This window comes from Notolabrus celidotus, chromosome 16 (genome assembly GCF_009762535.1).
Source record: "Notolabrus celidotus isolate fNotCel1 chromosome 16, fNotCel1.pri, whole genome shotgun sequence".
In the NCBI taxonomy this organism is placed as follows: domain Eukaryota; kingdom Metazoa; phylum Chordata; class Actinopteri; order Labriformes; family Labridae; genus Notolabrus; species Notolabrus celidotus.
Window position 1 is genome coordinate 10334122 of NC_048287.1, and position 21925 is coordinate 10356046.

At 41.8% G+C, this 21925-nt stretch overlaps 1 protein-coding gene across 1 annotated transcript in view; it reads left to right on the forward strand.

Annotated features, from left to right (window-relative positions):
• trim71 (tripartite motif containing 71, E3 ubiquitin protein ligase) overlaps positions 1 to 21925 on the forward strand; it is a 30678-nt gene that overhangs the window by 2706 nt on the left and 6047 nt on the right. Inside the window, exons 3-6 of the mRNA XM_034705166.1 lie at positions 12564 to 12731; positions 18096 to 18230; positions 21029 to 21271; positions 21396 to 21893. Of these exons, the coding sequence (XP_034561057.1) occupies positions 12564 to 12731; positions 18096 to 18230; positions 21029 to 21271; positions 21396 to 21893 (1044 nt within the window). The remainder of the gene's footprint in view (positions 1 to 12563; positions 12732 to 18095; positions 18231 to 21028; positions 21272 to 21395; positions 21894 to 21925) is intronic.

A 21925-nucleotide genomic window follows, 5' to 3' on the forward strand; every position in this document is an offset into this window, starting at 1 on the left:
TGGAAATGTGGGCAGGTAAGTTTGCAAATGTTGAAGACCAACATCCCAGCATATTAAAGTGTTGGGTAGTAACTGGATTGATCAGATAGTATATTGTTATTGTTAAAGTTAGCGTACATGAACCTTCTCACATAATCATCAAGCAAAAGTGTATTACACATTTACCCTCACATTACATTAGCACCTGTTCCCTTATCCAACTGTCCTGCAATTTAAAACTGGAGATGACACCACTCATTGTCAACCAAGACTCCAATAATGTGAGTTGAGCAATGCTTCAATAATGTTTGTGACAGGCACAGAGGAAAACTGGAGAAGAGAACAGAGCGATGTGGTTTGTTTAAAGATGCTCAGAAGGCTTTGATATTATGTTGACAACATTAACTGACTCAGAAAACAGATTCAAAACAGATTCTGACCATATTTGCTTGCTCATAGGGTTCGTCTTCCTCTGCTTTTCAAGTATATTAATACATTTCTTGGCAAGTTATCCCCACCTTTTATCTATTCCCTCTTTTCTTGCCAGTGGTCAAAAATTTTGATGTTCCCGCAAAGAGTTGGAGGCTTGCTGGTGATAAGAGTTGACTTGCTACTCAGCTCATTTGAACAGTGAAGCTCCCTTTGTGTCTTATATTTTTGCAGTTCATCAGCTGGTCTTTTATCCTAGCTAACAAACAATGACTCAATGGTGAACATCCTCCCTGCAGCTTTTAAAACATGAATTAAGTTGCTGATCATAAAAGGCCAGTTAAGTTCCTATTAATTCTTATTTGTCATGACCCACCCACCCCCCATCTACATCCCCAGTCCACTGCCAGTAAATAGGTGGGTTCAGTTTTCCAGTAAGAGCCTCATTTCCCAGTAATGCCTCACTCACTCTGTGCTTCGGCCCTGGGGGAGGGAGTGACACAAGAGAGGGCTAGGCTTTCTTAGCCAATGAGCAGCAAGCAAGCAGAGTCATTAATTGTTTGTCAACCAGCCCTGCATCCATGTGTGTTCAAAAGGCTTCTCCTTTACTGAATTTAAAGAACAAGTCCTTGTTTCGGACTTTGATTATACAAGATGTGTCATATAAAACTAGATTCTCCATTACTGTATTCATTTATTATTCAAATCCTTTGTTTGCATATCAAGTACAACTAACATCATACTGGACTTCGGTTTTCAATAGAAAAGGTTAACTAGTGTTGCGTTTTAGCTTTGCGTTTACACAGAAAAAACATTTGAGCGTGTGCAAACTCACACTTTTGAAAACAGGTTCCAGAGTGGAATATTTAGAAAAGGCAGCCCTATCATTTGCAGTGTAAACAGGTGACAAGTGGATTCCCTGATACTGGTAACGCCACAGCCACATTCGTGAATTGAGGCAGATTGCTTTCCCTGTCAAATGGCCATGCAGGAACAGGAGAACAATAACAACAATGAGGGACTGCTGAGCTGCGTTTGTGACGCTGATTCTACTGAGTTTATTTATGACAAAGTTAACTGTTTTCAAGCTGCATTTGCCTGAAGGGTCATGATGCTTCTCTTGTTCATTTTTGAATGCTTTTGTCTGGCCAAGCTCCAATCAGGAATTTTGTTCACCTGGTTTTATGGGCTTTTCGAGCTGGTTCCTGAAAAGGGAAACAGCAACACTTGCTGTAGGAAGTTTATTTAATGCAGCAAGGCCCTTATCAGTTTCTTTTTTTAAAATTTGTTCTGAATTGACCACCCTGTCATCCTATTTTCTCAGATTTGCAATTGCGCAAAAAAAGATTGAGCAGTTTTCAGTCTTTAGAATTCATACTAGTTATTTCCTGGCCATCAGCTTGAGCCTTTACTATGCATACAAGTTCACCATCTACTGAAAACACAAGGCTCTACATATATTTCTGTCTTCTTCTTTGAGGTCAGCGTCGTGTGTCAGGGCCCTCATACCAACACGAGAGCACTGTGTAGTGTTAGTTAATGAGAGCTTTTTCCAGGAGCTGGGGTCTGTCCCCTCTGTAGTGTTATGTAAGCTTGCTGAGGAATTTCTCCTCTCCCAGGAGATTGCTGGTGACGATTGTTAATGTTCACTGCTCGCTGCTTCAACAACCAAACAACAGGGAGACTTTGCTCTCCAGGTTTTCACAGAACTGTGAGCCCAGTTTGTCTTTCTCTTGGTTGAACACAAGATGAAGCTAGAAATCCACTGACTGGGTTTCTCCTAGAATCGTACTGTAGCTGAACACACTGAATCCCAAACTTCTCCTGATGGTCAGGTCAACAACCTGCCATCCTGTAGCTCGCTGCCATCAACGTGTGAGAAGAAAAGTATGTGTTCTGGAAGAGTAACAGGTTAGAGGGGTGACCTTGTACCTGGACAGCAAGGAGTCCAAAGGTCTTGATTTCAGCAATGTGATGTAATAAGAGCGGTATGTCGTGTCTTTAACATTTTAACACAGCTCACAAGAGTCCTCTTTATCTTCTTCTCTCTTTTACGAAGGTAAATGTGAGACGGTCAGCTTTTCCTTTTGCATTAATGTTACAGTGTTGCATCAACTGTTACCTACAATACGTTTATGAAAGTGTGATCAAAGCTGCGATAGCAAAAATCATCACTTGACATTTCTTGTTATAAGTATAAAGCCCCAGGATTTCCTTGATTCAGTTAGCGGAAACTTGACGTCCTTTTTAAAACTCCAGGAAATGTATTTAATTTGATGATATAAGAAAAACAGAGATGGTGGTTCTCTAACAGGACAGCGCTGTGCAAAGTCTCTTGCTTCTTTTTTAACTTCACCAGCTGTAATGAGGAGACAGGATATGTTTTTAACTTTGGAACTGCGGAGTGAATGTCAAGTTTGTTTGCTTTGTATGGAGCATTCTCCCAGCTCTCTGTGCTCAAATGCACGTCCCATTTGACCCTTTTTTAACCACAAACTCCAACTAGAAGAAGATTTGGTAAAAGACATTTTAAAGTATCGTTGGTCGACTTCAATAATTCCAAAGTAAGAGATGAAGAAAGATTGATCATGGATTGCACTCGAGATATACAGCTCCTGAGGCATAAAAGGAGTCAGACTCGTAATAATAAGGATAAACATGGATGTGCACACATGACGGAAAATGTTAGCCTGCATGGATGTCAGTTGCCACTCATGTGCGGCCCTGGCAGCCTCACTGTGTGCTCTGTATGTGTGTGTGTGAAGCGGAAATGGAAAATTGGATTACATCAAAGCACTGCCCTCTGCTTGCTGTGATGTCACCTTTGGACATACAAATACATATGCAACTCCATCTGAAAGAAACATAATGACAAGATAATCCCAACAAGTGTCACTTTATGCTTTAGATTAAAATGTCACCATGACAACACTCTGACTGTGCATGTGCATTGTGTCCCAGCAACACATTCACACACACACACACACACACACACACACACACACACACACACACACACACACACACACACACACACGCGCATGCACAAACAAATAGTCTTTATGTAGAAGGGGTGGGGGGTGTTACTGAGAGCTGACAGAAAGTGGTTGCTGGGCAATGAGCGCCCACAATGCATAGTGTTAGGATGAGGTGAAGTTGAACTAATCAGTTTGACGGCCCTCCAATGCCCCATATCTCCTCAGGGGCCATTTTTGTAGAGGAAGACAGTGGGATGTTCAGCTGCAGTGGGAGGTCTGGTGATTTTATTGTTGTGTGTCACACATTTCCACAACTCTACGTCTCTTTGTAAAATGTAACTGCTCTTTGATGTAGTTGTGCAGAGGAAGACCATCACTTAAAACATATGCTGGGTTGGTTTTGCGATCACCACTTCTGCTCCCCCTCTCTGGAGCTTGCTAGCAGAGAATGTTTGTAAGGAAACCTAACCCAATACTCACGCTGATACTAGGCCAGAGGAATTCCTGTAACTTGAGTTTATACCTCCTGGGTTCTCTTTTCCCCTTTCGCTCTCTCCCTCTCACACACACCCACTGGGTATTTCCTCTCTCTGGCTCCTGCCTTTCTCATCAGCACTCTCTGTCTGCTCTCTGTAAGAGACAATGGACATTATGGATGCAGAAAGTCTCCTCAACATGATTTAGCAGCTGTTGCTGTTGAGGGGCAAGTGATTACATTTCATCACTCCTGGAAGTGTCCGTGTGAGTGTGTGGCAGCAGCGTTTTCCTTTCTAAGAGCATCTCCCATCTGTAGGTAGTTATCCTCCGAAGAGGACTGTAGTGTGTCAGAGTGTGTGTGTCTGTCTGTCTGTGTGTGTGTGTGTGTGTGTGTGTGTTTCCACACAGCCAGCAGAGTTGGATTATAAGAAGTTGGACTTCCAGGGTTTTAATGCACAACATGTGCCCAGTAATTAGAGAGTATTCCCTGTTTCCTGTGTGTTGTGAATGTGTTTCATGTAGAGTAAGAGAAAGTGTGTATGTGTGTGCCCCTGCTTTGATGTCCACTTGAGGACTTTGGGCCATATAAATTTAATGGATAGAAAGGAAGGCATTTATCACATTCTCTTTGACAACGGGATTTAAAACCCTTTCGGGGGCTGAAACCTGCTACTTCTTACTCAGTGACTGGGCACTAGTGGGGTTTTAATTGGCCATTATTTGACCTCACTCAACAGGATTGCTGTTAACACATTTGACATTAAGCTCTTAACTCCTATTTGGGGGATGCATTATAGCTCCCTTTGCAAGTCCAAGCATCCTTTTCCAATTTTTGCAGAAAGAAAAAACAAACAAGTAGACCAAGCAAGCATGTTAGATTTGTGTAAAGCATTGCAGTAATGCCACGCTCTGACACAGAAGGAGGGAAAGGCAGCTTCTTGATAGTTTCACATGGACCTGGAGGATTGTTGGTAATACAGCAAAGACGACAAACCCAAAGAATCAAACAAAACAGAGAGGCAGCACAAACAAGTAAACATGATGAACATGAATGGATTTTGCTGCAGTGCATTTCACTTCAATCCACAGGCTGCTGCATTAGCCAATCAGAGGAGAGTAAGTGCAATTTCAAAAGTTTTTATTTCTGTAACGGGAACTTTGTAAATGTGTAAAGACTGTTTACGTCCTTATCAGCCTGATGGAGAATAAAATATTTGCCACGACAGCATCCCAGACTGGTAAAGTCCTTCTCCATAACTTTTGAAACCACTGTTTGTGTTTGTGGTTGCAGAAACATGGGTGTATCACTCAAAGTGATCTTATTGATTCATGCATGTAATACTAGTTTAACTTAAATTATTATCCACTTTAATTCCTAGAAAGTGTTGCAGTAGTACTTTGCATAGTTTTCTTTGTACTACATGTAACAAGCATTTGCTCATGTTGATGTTCCCGCCCACTTGTGTATTCAGGACATGTCTGTGTAAAGGCCATGCTCTTTAGGCTGCCACGTTGGTATGCCAGCCATGCACATGTGTGTATGTGCGCAAAAAACAGACGTGGAATGGATGCGGCCTTTAGGAAGCAGCAAAACAATAAATGTTTATAATCTGTCCTGCAAAGTATCATATTACTGCACTGTTTCTGGTCTGGAGGTTCACCAGGTAAAAGAGTGTTGTTCTGTTATTGATTTATGGTCATCAGAAATTTGGGTGGCTTACAGTGATCTTTAATGTATACATGTAACTGTATACATGCGCACACATTTGTTCCTTTTCACTTCATTCACACACTTTTTCTTTTTTTAGAAAGATGCGTCTCCCTCTCGTGTTTCTCCCTCCTTATCTCCCTCCTCAATGTTTTCGAGCTCCCTTTCACTTCAGTAGATTTGTTTCTCCCCCCGTCGCGCCCACCCTCCCACTTCCTTTGCTCCTTTTTTTTTTCTCCTGCTCAAGTATTAAGCACAGGACAGTCAGTCACATGCTCGCTGGGTAAGGAGGCCAGCTGACTGTGGTTTGTTTTCCTTCTCCGCTGTGGGCCCGTCCAATCAGATCGCCGGCTTACAGCCACCGCCCCCCCTGTTGTATCTGGCAGAGTTTCAAAACATCGGCAGGCATGTGCGTGTTGTGTCCGTGGCAACAAGCCAACAGGGGTTGCCACGAGAGGGCGGGGCAGAACGAAGGACTGGAAAATGGCAATGTGAGTGTAGGAAAGGAGGGACGTACTGAAGAGCAAAGAATGGGAGGAAAAAACATTATGTGAACAGTATGTGGAGGCTGTCTGGAAAAGATGACAGCCGGTGTCTGAGTTCCATAAAAGGAGCTTTGTCTGGCAGATGGTATTACTGGGATTGCTGGGAATGTCGGGATTGGGTATTCCACAGATTAACCAGCCTGGACATACCAGACTGGCTTATAGCATGTGCTGACTATCTGCCCTTTTCATAAGTGAGGCAACTCCCCTAATCTGTCACTCATTCCTTAAATCTGAACCTTTACTGTAGCTGAGTCAAGTTTTCTCACAGAACAATTACTCAGAGTTATTGGTTTAGTATTATAAACTTAGCTAACCTTCTTACTCCACATTATGATAACTGTAATAATGCAAATGCTTCTTAAAAACAGAGGCTGTTTTGTGCTTGGGTGTGGGTGGTAACGCTGAGCCTTTCAACACATGCTTCTGCATGATATGTAAAATAAGGCATGTTGGAATTTTTGTGCTTTTGTCCTCAAACATTTGACAGTCTCAGTTGAACAGGCTCATTATGGGAAAACTCTCAAAATGTTTTCAGCTATTTAAACAGATGCCAGAGAGAAGGCTTAAAACCAGATATGAATCTGTCTGAGGCTGCGTCAACTAATTTGTCGCTCAACTTATGGCTAGCATCTAAAACACTCCACTTTTTTAGGCCCTGTGTATCAGAACGTTTTTGAAACACTACAGTACACACTTAGCATGTATGTTAGTGTGTAGGATCTAAAAAAAAATATCCTACAACAACAATAAAGGCCCCCACATTCTACTCAGTCATGAGGAGTCCTCGTCTGATTTGCTGGCTCCTGTCATGTGACCCTTTTTCCCAAGAAATGAGCAACACTAGCTTTGAATGAGCAGTTCTACCAAATACAGAACTATTCATAGGGGCTGATGACCTGGTTGTCTATGCTGGCGTCAGTTGTCCAGTTGATTTTGTTATAATAGTTCAGAAACATGTCAAGATGGATATCATGAAGAAAAACACAGTAGCTTACAGGTTGCAGTACTACTAAAGCTCACATTTACATGATTTAAAAAGCATAAAAGACTTGTTTTAAAAGAGCCGCTGTCATAATTGTGTCTTTAAAAATTAATTCTAAAGAAAGAAAAGTGTATTTCCCTTTTTCAGTGGGCTGCTCAGAGGCTAGCACGTGTAGGGTATCATTTCCAGGTGAAAGCATGGGCTGTAAAATGAGCTTAGAGCAGAGTGATTGTAAAAAGTACACCTCCTCTGGATATATGTTTAGATGATGCAAACAGACAAAACAGACAAGAAGTCAGTTATTCAGCATTGATTCTTCTGAGCAGGATTTGAACGTTTCCTAAAAGGAACTGCCTTTCTTGAATATTTTTGGCTCAAGTTGCTAAACACACTGACATCTGACGTCAGCTTCTTGGAATGTCCCTTTAGTGCGTGTTTGTTTGTGTCCATACGTTTCTGACCTTTCTTGTTTCTGTCTATTGACACGTAGTTAAAGAAAGAGCACACAGCCCCGAGGCACTGACACACTTTATGAAAAACAAGCCAACGACGACGCAGTTAATCCCCTTTGTTAAAGACACGCTCCAGAAAAGGCCTATAGGACTTCAGCATTAAAGCTACAGTATTGTTCCACAACTGTTTATTCTCTGGTGCTTTGTTGCTCAATTATTCAAACTAAAAATGGGACTTGAATTTAGTTTTTCTGGGTTCAAATATACACATATTTTAAATTGTGTTGATGTGTGTCTCATCAGCTTCTTATATAATAAAACATTTAATTAAAATACATTTTTTATTGAACAACCCACATAAACGTTCTTTCAAGAGACTTCTGTGACGTAAGCCCCAATTTTGAATTGCTTTGCAAAACATAACCTGCAGTTCATGAGAAATAGATTTTTCTTGCATGTTACAGATAAGTTATCAAACATTTAGACGCAGCCCTTGCAGATGTCTGATCATCTCCCTGTCAGTGTAAAGTGCTGAAGTTCTTTGAGAGGACGTGCTTTCACAGTTCCCAGAGCAGCCCTAGTTTTTCTGGCACCACAGTGTGACATTACATGGCTCTCATCCCTTCCCCCCACTCTGCTGTGCATGCAGCCAGCGAGTGCTTCACGGAGCAATTCTACTGGCTAGTTGAGCTCGTGCCCTCTCCCCCAGTTCCCAGTACCTCTGAGGGGAGGGAGGAGAGGGGGCTGATCCTGCTGCTGCCTGTGTGAGCACAAGGCCGGACTCATACTCATCATGCATATTCTAATGTTTCATCAAAGATTTAACAAGTTTGCTATCATCGAGCACGAGAGGAGCTTGACAGGAAATAAGCATATTCATGAACTATCAGAAATATTTGAATATATGTCAGTATGCTTCTGTATTTTAATGCAAGTGTGCATGTGACATTTTAGTTTTAGAGACAATAGGATTTTTCAGGAGCACTTTCCATCATTTATTAACACTTTATGTTGAGCAGGAATGATTCACTGATATTGCTGGAACCGCTTGTTCAAAACTACAGTAGAGCTTTTGAGTGCTTGGTTTTCCAGAGTGCTGACAGTAGTATTCTGTTTTGAATATTTATAATAATCTGCATTTCTGGATCAATTTTATGTATTATCAGCAGAAAGACTCTACATTCAAATTGCTATGCTAGAAAAAAAACAAACAGGAATTAACAGTGAAAGATTACATTCAAAAATATTTTAGAAATTGTTGTGATTTAACTCATCATCTCTAGAAACTTTGTCATCCAGGAAGCAGAATCAAACAAAATCCTGTCATTCTACCCGAGATATCGCTTTTGTTTATGAGGAGACATTTTCAAACACACACAATCACAAGCAACCAAACATATGGGGGTGTGTCTCAGTGTAAATTCTTAATGGAGGAACGTAATGGGCAGGAAGGAAGAATGAGAAACATCCGGTGCACTAATGAAATACAATAACTCACTTCCCCCAGCGTAGACGAGCCCCCTTGCTCGGAGCTGTATAACTGCTGATGGCATCTTTGTTCCAGCTCCAACAGCAAACACATAGCAAGGTTACACTTCACTTTGTGCTTTTTACCTGTGTATATATATGTGTGTGTGTGTGTGTGTGTGTGTGTGTGTGTGTGTGTGTGTGTGTGTGTGTGTGTGTGTGTGTGTGTGTGTGTGTGTGTGTGTGTGTGTGTGTGTGTGTGTGTGTGTGTGTGTGTGTGTGTGTGTGTGCGCGTGTGCGTGTTTGTGTAGAGCATAGAGTATGATTATAGTCAACTGAACTGTGTATGTGTGTCACTGCTGCCCAAAGGCTTCCCTCTAGAGTGTTCTCTGTGGAATTTACAACTCTGTTAGCATGTCACCACGCCTTCTTCACGTGTCTTCAAGTTGTTTTTCCACATATAGTGTCACCTCAACACTTGAAGTTTCAGGTTTGTCCTTGTATGAATGAAGATATCCGGCATGTCCAGTCTGAGGCATGACTGTGAATGCCTCATCTAGCACCACATTAAATAGAGCAGCTGAATCCTTGACGGGAGAAGGAGTATTGTTTGTGTGTGGTTAAATTATCTTTGTCCAAGGTTTATTTTATTTTTTGGCAAATTCTAAAAGCATGTGAACATTGGGTTTGAGCAAGCGGCAGGTAAAGACAGAGGCTAGCACAAGGGGAACTGGACCCTGCCATGGAGACCTCTGGGAAGGGCCTGTATCCTGCGTGGGTCAATAGTATTGACTGAAGCTCCAGGAGGCTGATGTGTTATGTAATCTACAACCGTGGCGTGTGCAGTGAGTGTGTTTCACCTCAAGGACTGTTGAGCTGTTGACGACACATCAGCAGCAGATTGCATTAAAGATATCTGACGCCTTGTGCAGGTGTTTGTCATAGGATCTAGTTCTGGGAAATAGGACTCTGGTGTTTTCAGTCAACGGCTTCTGTTCTTCTTGCCCTTCATTTGGTCTTGTCTTTCATTTTGTCAGGTTTGCTTACTTAAATAATGTCTGTCAACATAAGATAAAACAGTCATGAGATAGTTTTGATTAGAAGAGGTTTGGAATAAGCCTCATGGTCATATAGATGTTCAAGATTGTTATATTTTTCTTCTTCTACTAGTCAGTAATTGCAGCTGATGCTCTTAACACCATTTGTTTGCGTAATTTATTACCAAGTTGAAGTCCACCGACACTAGATGATGAAAGCAATGTTTACTCTGAAGATCACAATTACGGGGAACTACCACCAGATCCGTAATCCAGACCAGCCACTCTAGTCAATGTGTGCTTTCACTGTCTCCCCTCCTATAAGTTTCTGCTCCTTCTCAGCTCCGACAATCCGAAGCCCTTCACAGCAGATACGCAAGTCTTCTTGTTTTGCTGGATGCTGGAGCACGAATCATCAACCCGCACAGCACAGATTGAGCGAGACAGGAAGTCAGTCATTGAAACATTTGGTTAATTTTCAGAATAAAACACCCTGTGTTGATGTTTCATGTTTAACTGAAACAACAAACATCATAAAGAGCAGAGCCTGGGCCATTGACAACAACGTGGATGAGGAGAAGCTTGTCATGAAGGTAGAAAACCAATTATCTGTAAATATTGTGGAAAATCCTTGGTGACTCCAGCTGTCTCCACGCTGCACTCTTAGAACGCAGCCGGTGAGTGTTGACTGGCGAGAGAGCGCAGAGCCACAGCGCAACGCAAAAACGCAGAGCTAAACTGAATACGGATCTAGTGGAAGACTGACGTTAAGGCTCACATTGCTGAAATATGCGGAAATATGGTCAAACCTTCACTGAAACACAGCCCCTCTCCTGAACGATAGGTTTTTAAACCTGTAAATGTTCCAAAATATAAGTTGGCGTTCTCATGTGAGGATCTCAGAGTTGGTTAAAACACATGTACATGCATCATTAAGTACCCATTATTTTCAATACTGGAGCAGCTTCATGTGATGCTCTGAGTGCTGCTGATCTCAGTCCTGTAAATCCAATAGGCCGGTCTCTAATCATAATGCAGCATATCCTGGCACCATCAATCTTCCTGTCCCTCACCCCCAACAGCCCCATCCCCGTGTCCATCATCCTCCATCTCCACCTTCCTCCTCCAGCCTGGCCAAGCTGCATTCCAAGCCTTTGTGCCTCCTGTCCCCTTGGAATTCGGGAGATGTGGATGGGGGTTTAGGACTGGAAGAGAATGGAGAGAAGAGGAGGATAGTGAGTGACAGAGGGTGCAGTGAGCGTGGTAACAAAAAACAGTGCTCAGCAAAAAGAGAGACCACAAGAAAGAACACAAGGGAAGCTTAAGGATAGGCTGTAAAGGAGGAGGAAGTCCGAAAAAGGGGGAAGTGTGGTGCGTCTCATTAGATTATGCCGCTCCCCAGGGGAGCTAGTCATTATTGATGGATTGATTGCAGGCCCCTCCCCATCCACTCAGGTCTCCTGCTATTGGAGGCCATTGATCTAGTGTCTCTTTGGGATATGATGGCCAGTGCATATTTAATTAGCCCTCAATTACAAATAATCTGCACTCAAACGAGGGGTTTGAAGCAAAGCTTAGGTTTTAACAACAAAGGTTAAATTACGTTTTCCTTCAAGTCCCCATAGATGGGACTTCTTTGTCGCTGCTTTATTTCCATCTGTCATCTTTCTACCTTTAATTTCTTCTAGAAATAAAAGTAAGTAGAATGTGGCACAAATTTTTTGTTTACTTCTATCTAAGAAAATCAAAAGATTTTAATGCTGTTCATCTAGAAAGTTGCACTTTTACTAGTAAACTAAAAACTTTCAAGAACTAATCCCAACAGGCATGACACTACGGATTCTTAATCACTGCAACCAATGATTTGAAAATGTGAAAATGTAATCAACAGCTTGTGTCCTGAGATGCTAGAAGAACGGCCAGAATGAGTATTGATTGAGTCTTGGTGGCTTACGGTCCTTCTGGGCTTCTTCCTGCTCTGTGTTGTGGGACAGAGAAGCTCTCTGGAGTGTCAGGCCCAATTTGAGCCTCCCTTGCAGCACATGAATATGGATGACTTGTTTATCATTCATGGTCTTTTCTCATTAATTAGATTTGTGTGTGTGTGCTGGAGAGAGAGAGGGGGAGAGGGAGAAAGAGTGACACATAACTTTGCGATTAACATATTCATCCTATTAGTCTCCTTTCTTTATCAGCTTGTGGTTGCTTGCAATAGTAAAACACATCACCACATGGTCATGTTATAATGCAAATGGTTGTAGGTCTAACATAATACACAACTTACACATATTATTACTGTTTATTTGGGCACAGGTCAGTAAATAATTGAATAGCATTTTCAGGCAATATTTCAATTTGGTAACCTTGTCAATTTGTTAGTTCCGATGTTATTAATGGTCACTTATTTTTTCACTCATTAAGCAGAATCGTCAGAAAATTAAGTTTCAGTTTTCACTACTCTGATTCTGATCCCAAACTAATCCACCCTTCTTTCTTCTTTTCTCAGGTATTTCTCTTCTTCTGTGAGACCTGCACCGTGCCTATCTGCAGGGAGTGCAGTGTAGGCCGTCATATGGGCCACACCTTCGTTTATCTACAAGACGCTGTACAGGACTGCAGGGCCATCACCATCCAGCTGCTGGCAGATGCACAGCAGGGGCGACAGGCTGTGCAGGTGAGACGCATTCACTGGTTGACACTTTGAATACACCTCAGTCATTTCTTTTGATGTACGCGGGTTCTTCTCTACTGAAACAAAGGAAGAACTATTACGGCAAACATGAGGTCCCCTTTATTTTGTGTCAATGCAAGGCACTGTAAAAAGTGACAGCAAATCGTCAGTTTAAGAGAACGTAGCCAGATGTTCTCTTAACTACATCCAAAGAAAGAAGATCTTTATTACTTTATGGTACATAAATGGGTGGAAGTGGTTTTATTGGTAAATAAACCAAGCAAAGAACTCCTCTGCACAATCCCCAAAGGTCTGAAACGGGGACCATCCTTATGAGGGTCAATCCACATAAATCCACACTCATCCATCTCCTGGAAGGACACAGGAGAGGCTGAGGAGAGCAGCTGTGTTGCCCCCATCGTCCTTCAGCACAGAGCACTCGACTGTTAGAGATGATCAGCTTGAATACGTTTGAGAGTGACCAGTCCTGGCCTGCTGGGAAGCCTGGGGTTAGAGGTGTCCAGCTGGCCCTGAAAGGGGCTGGGTCACATGGGGTGAGGTCTGGTGGTGGGGGGCTGAAGGTCAAAGGGGAGGAGGAGTGGAGAAGAGGCTGGGGGAGGGTGGATCAGGTATTTAAAGGATTCCAGAGAAAGGAAAACTCCCCTCCTCTGTTAAAGAAATGGAACACTTTTCCCTCCCCCTATTCAGTCACTCCCTCACTCTCCCCACCTCCTCTCACTATCCCCACCTCACACACACACACACACACACACACACACACACACTGCCTCTTTTCATTTACGTAATCGTAGAGCTGCAGCTACCCCTTTGATTTCGGTTCATACTTGAAACATGAAGAGAGGATGAAAGGATTCACTTGCAGTTTAGAAAATCCCTGATCAGTTTATCTTTCTCTTATATGCAAAAGCAACACACAAGTTACATTTCCTTTAACTGATTTGGGAGGATTAGGATCAGATTGTGCTGTAACACACGGTGGATGAGTGGTCAATTTGCAAAAATGTATAAATGGAAAATATTTTTAAAAGCAATTTATTAAATTCAATCTTTTGAAATGTGGACTTCACTCAACTTCTAAGTTCTGAGTTGTAGCTATAATATGCCTTTAGCACATTAAGATCATGTTGAAGTGAAAAGCTCATGATGAATTGAACAGTGTAGGAGACATGAGTTATCACATCCTGAAGAAGACATGGTTGTTTCCACCAAATTGTATGATGGCCATCCAAAATAGTGTTCTTTACAACTCAATTTAACTCAAATGTCTACCTCATGGTGATGCTATAGATATATCAGTTTTTCAATGGCAGATGCCAATAATTAGAGAGCAGGTTGTTCGATGCCTGATGTCGTATTCACATTGTAAGGTGCCCGTTGTTGTTCTGCATTTGATAAAATACAACAAACTATTTAGATAGACCCATGATTCCATGCACATTGCAATCTAATAAACATGGACTTAGCAAGTACCATCTTTTTGCATGGATTTAATTCCCGAAGAAGATAAATACATTGTGTTTTGCTATAGCTTTTAGCACACGACTGATGTTTATGTAATACGCAAGTGCATTATTAAATCCATCATAACAGAATTTAGATCAAACACCCAGTATCTGTTTGAGATTTGATCTGCTGTCATTTATGATGGGAAAGACATTTTATCATCTAGGCAGATTTGAACATTGTTCGACAGCAGCTCATGGACTGTATAATAAATGGACATAGTATCCATGATGTCACCCATCTTTATCTGAAGCACTGTTTTGAAGTCGGCGGGTGCCATATTGGAAATGCTGAACTCAACCTAACTTCTGTCGAGCTACTGTGAGCTAAAGAGGCGGGCCATTAGCCTTTTTGCGAACAGATACAGCTGTCCCACCTGTCAGTCAAGTCAGCTGTGCCTCTAATGATTGAAAAATCATAATTATATATCTTCTAAATTGCTGCGTTACAAAAAAATTCACCCCTGTTCAGTGTTTGCCGATAGAGAAATGAGCTATTCAGACTAGACAAATTTTTTTGTACCAGGCTGTAAACATGTTTATTATTGCTGTAAAGATCTGCTTTATTGAATTTGTGTGTATTTGTAACAGAAACCACTTCTGTGCCAGCCTCAAGTGGACACTCAAGGAGCTGAAGTTTTTAACCCTTCTGTAGTGGCTTCAATTCTTGTGTTTGCAGCAGCCACACTAATGAGGCTGCCTGCAGTGTCTGCAGACATTATATGTAAAAAAAATGTAATTGCCCTTGCACACAGGCATTGGCCAATGCTGATGTTACAAAATTGATTAATCAGTCTATCTCTAGTTAGGATGAATGCTTTTCTCCATACTTATTACTAAATCATACTTTTTGGACTTTAAAAAGTTGCTTTGATGAGGTAAGGTATTTGATAATGTCACTTTCTGCTTTGTGATTAGCATTATATTTTTCTTTCAACATGCCATGGACTGGACAGCCCATTTCAAATAGGTGAAAAAAGATTGACATATTTAACAAAATGTAAAAAATGTTTCTATGAAAAATTGATCGTCTTCCATGGTAGTTATGTGTTAAAACAGTCTAAAAGTGAACAGAGATAGGTCGCTCACACATGTCTCGTCTAATGGGTCTGGAAGGTGGGACAGTGTTGTGACCTTGTTCGAGACACTCCTGAAACGGGTCACTTAGCTGTTCCACTGAAATCATGTGACTGGCTGGCTTGGAGCATCTCTTAAGGAGAGCTTGAGAGGTGGGGTCCTTATGTCAACTGGGATGTTCTTCAAATTCCATATATATAACAATATGGATCTGCTCAGTACAAACGCAGAGGTTTAACTCAAAAGCTTTCACTTGTTCTCGACCAATGAGAGTCAAAAGCACCAGGATTCATACTGCTGAGTCATAAGAAACACCACCCTCCATCTGGCAAGACAATGTGGTTTGGTGTGTGTTTGTCCATTTGGTCCTAGGTCACCCTGGGAGTAAATGCTGACGCCAGATAACAACTAAAAACACACACACACACACACAAACACACACACACACAAACACACAAACACACAAACGCTCCTTTCCCCTGAGGTAGGAAATTTCCGCCCACTCCACACCCATTATCACCCCTGACCTCTGACCCTGGACTTGTGACCTCCTGGTTGGCCGGAGCTCTTTCGCGCTGCGCTTTGATTGGTCAGTGTGACCCTCTTTGTGTTCTGAGTCTTGCTCTTGGGGGAATTTTAAGGAAAAGACATCAAGAGAGAGGATGGATAAGAAGTAAATTGTTAATTGAAGAAGGAGCGGACTGAAAATCAAGTTACAAGTTTGATGAAGAGACCAAATATGTTCTCTCTTCTACGGTACGGCTGAAAGGAAAAAAAAGAACAACAAAGAAATATTGAATGAGTAGAATGCCCATTAAAGAAGAGAACATTTGCATATTGTAATTATAGGAGCACACAGAGACAGTTAGAAGGAGGAGCCTGAATACTTCTTCTGTCTCCCTCCTCACTATTGATAACAGTCTTTCCTGATTCCTTCCAGCCTGCTGTTCCCTCTCTGGGGGCCTGATTTAGCTGACCCTTAAGTTGCCCATCTCAAATGGCCAGTCAACAGAGAAAAGGACCCTGCTGCCTGGCTTTGTTCTTGCAGGGGTGCAGTGGGGGTGGGCAGTATGTGTCTTAAGACAGGGGTTGCAGATCATGACCTGTAGAGGTTTAGGTGACCTCTGATCTCTGTGGTCGATATCACAAAGGAAGCTTTATCCCACCTCCCCTTCGTGCCTGTGAGGTCCGGTCCACCCGTGACCCCCCAGAAAACGCCAGAGGAAAGAGCATATAAAGAAACAGGGAAGTGTAATAACAGCCAAAATGTTGAGTTATAAAACATAGCAAGTAACGTACAGGAAAGGTCATGTTGACAATTCGTGTCCTCATTTTATCTCCCTGAGGGCCCTGCTTATGTAATGCATTATGTCCTGCATCTTCATCTTTTATGTTCTTTGAAAAATGTTTTACAACAAGATGCATGATTCTTTTTCCTGAAATATTACTTTACAATGCATTACTTTAAGTGATACACACATTTTGAACCCCCTTTGAGTTGTGCATATGCTGAAACATGCCCAACTGATCAGTGTGACACAAAGAAGCTTTAACTTCACTTGATTTATGAACAAAATAAAATAAAGACAAACATTTAAAGATTTAAAAAGTAACACAACTAAACAAAGAATAAGAAACTTAAAATACAGAATGTTTATTTAATACTTTAAGACACTTTCTAGACTGTTGAATAATCCTGAGGGGAAACCATTTCAAATATAGAGCTTATGATTTTCAATAATCAAACTTTAAAGGCACTGTAAGGAACTTTCATGTGTTGATTCTGGTGACTCCTTTGGATGAAATCAGTATTTTTGTGAGGTATGAATACCACATTTCCCATGAGCACCATCACCCAATGTGCATTTGTTGCAGAAGCTAATGAATGGAATAAAGATATTATTTTTAATACAACGTCTCTGTGTTGAAGAGAACCTTTTGCAGGATGCAGAGTGATGAGCACATGTATTGATTCATAGCTATTTGAAATTCTGATTTGTAACATGACAAAAACACAACTTTGTAAACTCTTGATGTCTTTGTTAGCTTACTTAAGGTGTCCAGGCATAATGGTTTAACAACCCCCTTTTAACAGAGGAGCTCTTAACATGGCCACTTCAAGTGCCAAAAATGTACTCTGCATCTTTCCCAGAGAATCAAACTCAAACACAGGCACTAAGATAAAGTATTAAGAAATAACCAATCTTGTCACTGATAATCTTACCTTACTTTTACTGTATGGCATGAAGAGGTGTCAATGACAAAGTGTCAATTCAAGCTAAAATCTCTTCGCTGTGCCTTTGATTATCAGTCAGAAGGTGTTCAAGCTGGCAGGATGTGCATCATTTTGTGCCGTGTCAAATAACTTTCTATTCCTGACTTGTTTTCCTCTTCCTCTCTAAAGCAGCCACCAACATAGAGCAGGTGTTGTTGCATTCAAATGCCAGGAAGATGGCACACACACAGTGTCCTTTCTTTTAACATTTCCTCATCCTCTGCATCCTGTTTGGGGGGGTCTTTCAAATCCCATCTGAGTAATAAAACGGACCAGGCATTGTGATGCGTATGAGCCATTAGACCTCCCACCTGGTGCTGTGTCACTCTGCAAATTAAGGGCTGATGACTGATTGTTTATTATCTCCACATCGTGTTTGTTACATGTTTGTTTCATTTAATACGTCTGTAACGTGTATAGAATACTCAGTTATAGTTGGCATGAATGTTGTGCAACATCAGAAAGATCAAGTCCCTGTATTTATTTCCCCAGCTAAGCATGGAGAAGGTCCAGGCCATGGCAGAGCAGGTGGAGATCAAAGCTAAGGTGGTGCAGACAGAAGTGAAGGCCCTTGTCCTCCGACACAAGAAAGCGCTGGAGGAGAGAGAGTGCGAACTACTGTGGAAGGTGAGCATTAAACTCTGGCCAGAAACCAACAGACATGGCAAGACATTTCCACGAATTTCATGATAAAATATTTATTTTTAGTTTTTGTCAGATCATACAGAACACTGTACAAAGGAAGACCTCTCGACCTCATGCAGACTCACAGCTACACCCACACACTCTCATCCATACACACTGCACTCGCTTTTGTTCAGCCTGCAAGAGGAGCTGTGTTCTTCTAGAGCCTATAGCGTCTCTGGCAAGGTATAGGTTGATTAAACGTGTTAAATCTAAGGAGTTGTTGGTTGAGCTGCACTTCAGAAACCCTGTAGGGCCTCCTAAGTTTAAGGTTACCCAGAGAATGAGTTGGGTTTTGGTTGAAAAAAACTTCACCAGAGGCCCCAAACCCCTGGCTACCAAATCCTGAACCCTTGAATGAATAAAACACATAAAAAAGAGAGACTGTACAACGTACAGTACATGCCTTTGTACCAGCCAAGCCTCTTAAGTGCCCACATATACACAATCTGCATTATGTCAATAACAGCTAAAGCTGGATAGTTAAATGTGTGCTAGTGCAGTTGTGCGTTTATGTACATGTGCAAATTTATTGTCACAGCCATAAAAAAAAACAAAAAACTGTAATTTAGCCGACTACCCCCCGGTCTGCATACACTCTTATTTCTCCCTTTTTTCCTAAGAGAGGGCTCAGTGACATCGTAAAAACTGAGCGGTGTCTTGCTGCCTCAGATCTTCAAGCTCTTGGGTGTGTATGTGTGTGCGCAGGTCAAAGGGTCACAAGATGGTTTTCACTTACTCATGTTCCCCCTTTAATCCCTTTTACACTGCTACAGGACTCACTCTTCATCCCTGACCTGATAAAGTCATTACAGGCAACGGCAGCACACCCACACACACAATACATGTATGTTCCAGGAATATAAATGATTAGCCTCCGTGTGAGCTACCTGCTGTGCTCATTTTTCTGTGCATGCTGCCACATGTAACGTTGGTCAGGGTGAGCACAGCTATATAAAATAATTAAAATATTGGTTAGAAAATGAATAATCATGCTAAGCATTTGCTGGTCACATCTTCCAGAATGAAGTTGTTGTTATCGAGCTACAATGTAATGAATTAGATTTTATAAGGTCTCAGTGATGCTCCAACATGACTTGTAGATGCGCTTCCTTCTCAGGCTTTATTTACCTGCACTGTTCTGCTTGCTCCGGCTCCTGGTAGGTGTAGTAAACTTGCATGTTTAGTTAAACAACTTCCTACCAGACAGAGATCCGCCAGAACTTCCTGTTCTGCAGGGAAGCTCTGATGGCACGTCTGTATGTCTCCACTGAGGTTAAGCAGGGGGAGTCATTGCAGTGAGATGAATTCAAAAGAGATAATTGTTTGTGTGACTTACAAGCTTGTAATAAGAGTGACATTTGTATTTTATTGTTTAAATGTAGGGTTGTTACCTTATACGTAATATAAGTCAAATAAGAGCAAGTCCCCTCTCTCTTTCTGTCAGCCAGGACACGTACAGTGCACGTGTGAAGGACACTATACATACCAGCTCTGCCTTTGAGGGCTCTTTCAATGGAGGAACTTAAACTAGTCATCTGCCCATCACAGGGTCTTACTTGAGTCTTTGTCCTCAGTGACTATAAAGTGTAACTCTAGTCTCTCAGATGCAAATTGCAGCACCACATATGCCACGGATTAACAAAAGACCTCTCTTTTTTGGACTCTTTTGTTTCTTTCAGTGTTCTTCCCTACTATCAAAAGTCCCTCTGAACTAAAGAAGCAGTCAGGCTATTGTGTTTTACTCCTTTTGTTTGGTAACTAGAAGTAAGAGCCCGATCCCTGCTTCTCAGGTTCTATCACCATCTTTTATGTTTTTTTCTTCACTGCCTGTACTGTAACTTTATCCATCTGAATAAAGCATGAAAGAAACGGATAGTTGTTGAAGTCAGTTGATTCATGCAGTGTTTATTATAATTAACTGAATATTTATTCCCGGGTAAAACTTTGGTTCTGTGTTTTTTTTCTCCTGATTTTTGCACCCTCAAAGCCAGCATCGGAAAAATATCCCTGAAATTGTTGCTCTCTTTTTCTTCTCTTTTATAGTATAGATAAAAGAAAGAACCATCAATTTGTTTGGAGCTTAGACAAAATTTGGATGTTTCCATTATTTGGTTATTTTTTAACAAAGGGTTTTTGAATACGTTTTACACAGATAAATTTAATATTGAGTTTTAGATTATTCATTATTATCTATAATCTGTTGATCATAGATCTAAGAAGCACATTATCTCTCCTCAATTCCCATTAATCCTTTGTAGAATGCATAATCAGGTTAGTTTATGTCTTCTGTAACTTTCTCTGCTTCCTCATGTCAGCACATTGCTGCCCCCCTGTGGTCAAACCTGGATGTAACAGTATGTAGTATGAGGTCGTGGCTTCATCATCTGCCTTCATTAGTTTTATGTTTTATAATTCTGAGTATTGTTGTGTTTGTGGGTGCTTTTATTCTGTCATTGAATTAATATTTTTATTATTTATTATCTTAATGTGAGTTGTTTTTAAAAGTGCTTTTTCAACATATATCAGTTTAATTTTACTTTCAACTTGAAAATATGTGACATTGTCAGGCCGGTGGTCATAATGTTATGGCTGAGTGGTGTACATTATATTCCATATCACAAAACAAACTGTTCCATGGATTAACAAATTGTCTCTTTGATATCTTGAGTGCTGTTTCAACAATGTCATCCCATTTTGTGATGTTAAAAAACCTATACTCTTGTTTTGTCTCCTCTCAGGTGGAAAAGATCCGTCAGCTGAAGGCCAAGTCGCTGTACTTGCAGGTGGAGAAACTGCATCAGAGTCTGACCAAGCTGGACAGCACCATCGCTGCTGTGAGCCAGGTGCTGGATGAGGGCCGCCACCTCGACGTGCTGCTGGCCAGGGAGCGAATGCTCACCCAGATCCATGAGCTGAAGGCTTTGAGGGGTCTGCTGCTGCCACAAGAGGATGACCGCTTCATGTTCACTCCTCCAGATCAGGTAGGCACTGGGACTCTAGATCATGGATCATAAACAACCCCCTAATGTCCTAACAGATTTGAACATTATGACAGCTATTACTGTCCTTCAACAATTCGATTTTAATCCGTTATTCATTTCCCAGGCTCTGTACATAGCCGTCCAGGCCATGGGCCTCATCAGCAGTGGAGCATTTGCCCCGGTCACCAAAGCCCATGGTGAGGGTCTAAAAAGCGCACTTCGTGGCAAGCCTGCCTCCTTCACTGTGATTGGATATGACCATGACGGTGAACCACGCCTGTCCGGCGGGGACGCAGTGTCTGCGATCGTAATGTCTGTCACAGATGGTAACCTGTCTGCAGCGGAGGTATCAGACCACCAGAACGGCTCTTACACGGTCAGCTACCTTCCCAAGTGTGAGGGGGAGCACCTTGTGTCAGTGTTGGTGTGTAACCAGCACATCCAGGGCAGCCCCTTCAAGGTGATCGTCAAGTCGGGGCGGAGCTACGGCTCCCTGGGCTCCCAAGTGTCAGCGTTTGGGTGCGAGGGGGAGGGAGATGGTCAGCTGTGTCGTCCCTGGGGCATCAGCGTGGACAAGGAGGGATACGTGGTGGTGGCTGATCGGAGCAACAACCGTATACAGGTAGAGCATGATCACGACTCTGTGTTCAGGTC